Below are 3815 nucleotides of genomic sequence, written 5' to 3'. Positions count from 1 at the left end.
GCGCTCTAGGCTTGTGACAACTATATGCTGCTCCTGTACCACTGAAAAAAACGAAGAAGAGAGCGGACGGTTCTTCCGGGTTAGCTGCTTGTTAGCCATCTGTTGTTAGCCGTCTTGTTAGCTTGTTAGCCGTCTGTTGTTAGCCCGCCGTCTTGTGTCCGGTGCGGCGCAGGGTCCACCCCTACCAGCCCAGCGGCCGAATGCTCAGTGGGTGCGTCCGAGATGCCCCGTCTGTCCCAGCAGTCCTCCGTCGGAGCGCGTCAAGGGGTAGAAGCATGCCACCCTAGCCCGACTCGCAGAGCCAGCCTCCAGGTAGAAGGTATGTGTTGCGTTAACATACCGGACCTGTGTAGTTAATAACTTCCCTTTCCAGTTTACCGTAAATGTCTGTTATTGGCTTGGATTTGAAAATAAATATCTGAATAAATACGACTTATAGTCCGGTGCGACCTATATACGTTTTTTTCCTCTTCACGACGCATTTATTGGCTGATGCGACTTATACTCAGGAGCGACTTATAGTCCGGAAAATACGGTATTTAAGACTGCTTAAGGCAAAGCATTGTTTCTTTTTTTTCTCTTAATATCAAAGGATTACGCTGGGAATAAATAATAATTTGGTTTCTCTTTGGAAATTGAGGGTAATAAGCAGTTTCCTGTCATTGTCCAAATACATTATTGCTCTTATGTTCGTAATTTTGGGTTTACTATTTACTATGGGTACTGTATCTGTGAACTGACAATAGGCAACATGTACAGATTAGCATTAGGATGAAATAAAGCTAAAATGCAGCAGATATAACTTGTTCCAAGACAGTCACTTTAATACAGTTAAATAATTGTAATTATTAGATAGGCATATGCGCTTGAGATGCAAACAAGCGGATTCCAAAAGGTGATTTCTAAAAAGTTTAGAATTAAGCAAAAGATATATAAAAGTACAAAATAAATGCTAGTAAAATAAAGGGGTGGACAGGAGGATTAGGATAAGTGTCTTTATCCCCAGTGTTATTATTATCCAAGAAGAGTGGAGAAAAATATGCTTGATTAAAACTCAGTCCAGGAAGCCATGTTGGGTCAGCATTGCTAATGGACACACACTTTTTCCATGTCAAAATGATTAGACCAGTACTTCACACAAGTATGTGAAAAAATATGCTAATACATACACCAACAGGAGCACAGGATAGTGTGATGTTTCCACGAAGCCGGCAGGTTTGAGGATCTGCATTGACAGAGCTGTAGTGTAGATACAAACAACTGTTATGCAAAACATAACATTGCAAACAAACATTAAATATGCTCCTTTAATTGAGAAACTCTACTGTATATTTTGAACCTTATTTATGTATTACCAGTTCATGATAAACGTTCATTGATACTGTATTGATACTATACCATCTAGATCTAGAAAAGGATTTTGGAGGATGGGATGTACAGTGGAATATATATATATATATATATATATATGTATCATTGGAATATATGTCAGCAGGGCATGTTAACAATGGTATGTGATATTTACGGAGCCCTGGAGGGTTCGTAGAGAGACAAATAAATAAAACGTGGCCACGTTTTATTTAAATTGAGGCCACGCTTTATTAACGAGTTAATAAAGCGTGGCCTCAATTTAAATGTATTAGTTTTATGAAAAATAATGTCCGGTCGCCAGGGCGTGTGTGTGTGTGTGGGCATTTGTTTATGATAGTGTCGTTTGTTCCGGTGCACTCCGGCAGGACTATAGCACTACTACATCGATGATTAAGATGTAAACACATTTCTTCATTGGGAATACACATATAACTATGGAGAAAAAGATTAGTGTAAATTACTGTTCGTGGTAATTTGAAAACAAATGCCGGTGGTGTCGGACAAACACAAACACACCGAACACGCACACACAGAGCGGAGCTGAGCACAAACACACACACACACATCATGCGCCCTGGTGACAGGACATCTCCTTCATAAAACGAGGGGGAATACTCGATGTGTGTAGAGGTGTGTGCAGCCTCGATCTCTATTCAGTGGTTCTGATGAAGGGAAACACAGTGAAGTAACCAGTAAAAGGCACAGCTCTTTGCAGCTGGTGCTGCTCTTCTCAGATTCTGCTGAGTTACACGTTTTAATATACAAAACGGGGCCACGTTTCATTAACTTTTGCGCACGAATTAATAAAGCGTGGCCTCGTTGTATTTAAAGCGTGGCCACGCTTTACATCTCGTGCGCACAAGTTAATAAATCGTGGACACGTTTTATTTATTTCTCTCTCTATGAACCCTCCAGGCCCCGTAGATATTAGATAGGTATGAAGAAGTAAATCATCTCATGCCAAATCGATATTAAAATGTAAACGTTGCAGTTAACTACACTGTCCTGAACAGCAGTGATTCCCAGACTGGAAGTTGTTACCCTAGGTTTTTTCTACAGTCTGTTTCTGACAACTATCAGATAACTTGTGTATGGACTGCATGGACTTGTCCACTAATGTGACTGTGGCTTTGAAACATGACACATACTGTAGTCATCAATGTTGATCTCCTTGTATTCCACAGTGGGCATCTGCATGGAGTCCAGGGTCAGCCTCAGGTTGTCATTGCTCTCCAGGTTGTGTACTTCTGCAATACCTGTAGACATCACAAAATTAACTAATAATGTTGCAGTAAACAAAGTTAACTGTATTAAGGTTTGGACAGTAAGATGGTTGGTATGATATCTGTTAACCAAGTCAAGCAAATTCCAGTGTGCATAGTTTGAAAATATGTATGTAAAATTCATAGAAGAAAGCATCCCCACACCATATCAAAGCCTCTTATCATCTTTAAATGTCATCATGAACTCTATCCAAATACAAAGCAAATAAACATGTTAACTGAAACTGTGTCCAGGATTCATTGTTAACATGTTAAGCACTACCTGCAAAACATAAGCATTGCATGGATGCAAGCTTTTTTAATCTTAATGTCAATATACATTTACATTTGTCCGTGTAAAAAAGCCTTAAAAAAAAGCATACTCACTAGTTTTGTAGGTGAACATTTGGTAACAATAATTGGAAATTGAAATGGAACTTGAAATGGCAACTTTCTGGTTCCCAAGCAAAGTCCTCAGTTCAACAGCTAAATACAAATATTCTACCAAATAACATCAAGAATGTTTTTAACATAGTGGACATCATGGCGTGGACATCATATACATGTAGGTGAAGATGACAGACTGTCACACAAGCATACTGTAGTAATCAAATTACTGTTTGCTGATATTGATGTTGGGCAGGTTATAATTGAATGAGAATCCATTCTGAGAAGTAATTTGATTACTAGCAACATGCTGGACTTGGCTTGTAAACAAAAAGTCACTCAGGGCGCAGGTGGTCATTCCCCAATTTTAAAAGAACCACGTCTGTCCCTTTTGAAAAGGTAATTTCCATTTTCAGTGATTATTTTACTGCCCACAAGGTCGCACGTAATGTTATTAACATAATCCAGAGTTTTGTAAATGCAAATTAGTGATAAAGTTGGTAGAAATACTTACTCTCCCTGTCATGCATCTCACTGTCTCCATCTCTCTGTGTCTTGTAAACAGCTACAAATGGGATGTTCCGTCCTTAAGAGAAAATCAGAATGTTTTATCATTGTCAACACATCAGTGAGACATCAGGGAAATGTTTAGCATGGTTTAAGCATCTTGTTTTAAACATTAAAAGGGATAATGTTTTAAAACAGAGAAAGACATCCCATTTAGTTTTTCTGTCTGGGAAAGAGGCAGTTTTTATTAGTAAGTTAGTTCCTTATTCAATTTATGTGATGCAAACT

The 3815-nt window shown here is 38.8% G+C and overlaps 1 protein-coding gene across 1 annotated transcript; it reads right to left on the bottom strand.

The window, feature by feature from the left end:
- Nucleotides 1–723: 723 nt before the first annotated feature.
- LOC104960186 (dipeptidyl aminopeptidase-like protein 6) lies at nt 724–3809 on the bottom strand. The gene is made up of 3 exons (XM_010788161.1): nt 3535–3809; nt 2520–2627; nt 724–1239 (listed from the first exon to the last, which is right to left on the bottom strand). The coding sequence occupies exons 1-3, from the start codon at nt 3548–3550 to the stop codon at nt 1121–1123; spliced, it is 243 nt and encodes an 80-aa protein (XP_010786463.1). The 5' UTR covers nt 3551–3809; the 3' UTR covers nt 724–1120.
- Nucleotides 3810–3815: the final 6 nt, after the last annotated feature.

The sequence above is a fragment of the Notothenia coriiceps genome, unplaced genomic scaffold, assembly GCF_000735185.1.
Source record: "Notothenia coriiceps isolate Sejong01 unplaced genomic scaffold, NC01 NC01_scaffold00031611, whole genome shotgun sequence".
In the NCBI taxonomy this organism is placed as follows: Eukaryota; Metazoa; Chordata; class Actinopteri; order Perciformes; family Nototheniidae; genus Notothenia; species Notothenia coriiceps.
This window is presented reverse-complemented; position numbering and strand designations above follow the sequence as displayed.

Coding starts and splice junctions, on each gene's coding strand:
- LOC104960186 (XM_010788161.1), bottom strand. Junction 1,240..2,519: donor GATCAACATTGATGACTACA/GTATGTGTCATG, acceptor TCTACACTACAG/CTCTGTCAATGCAGATCCTC.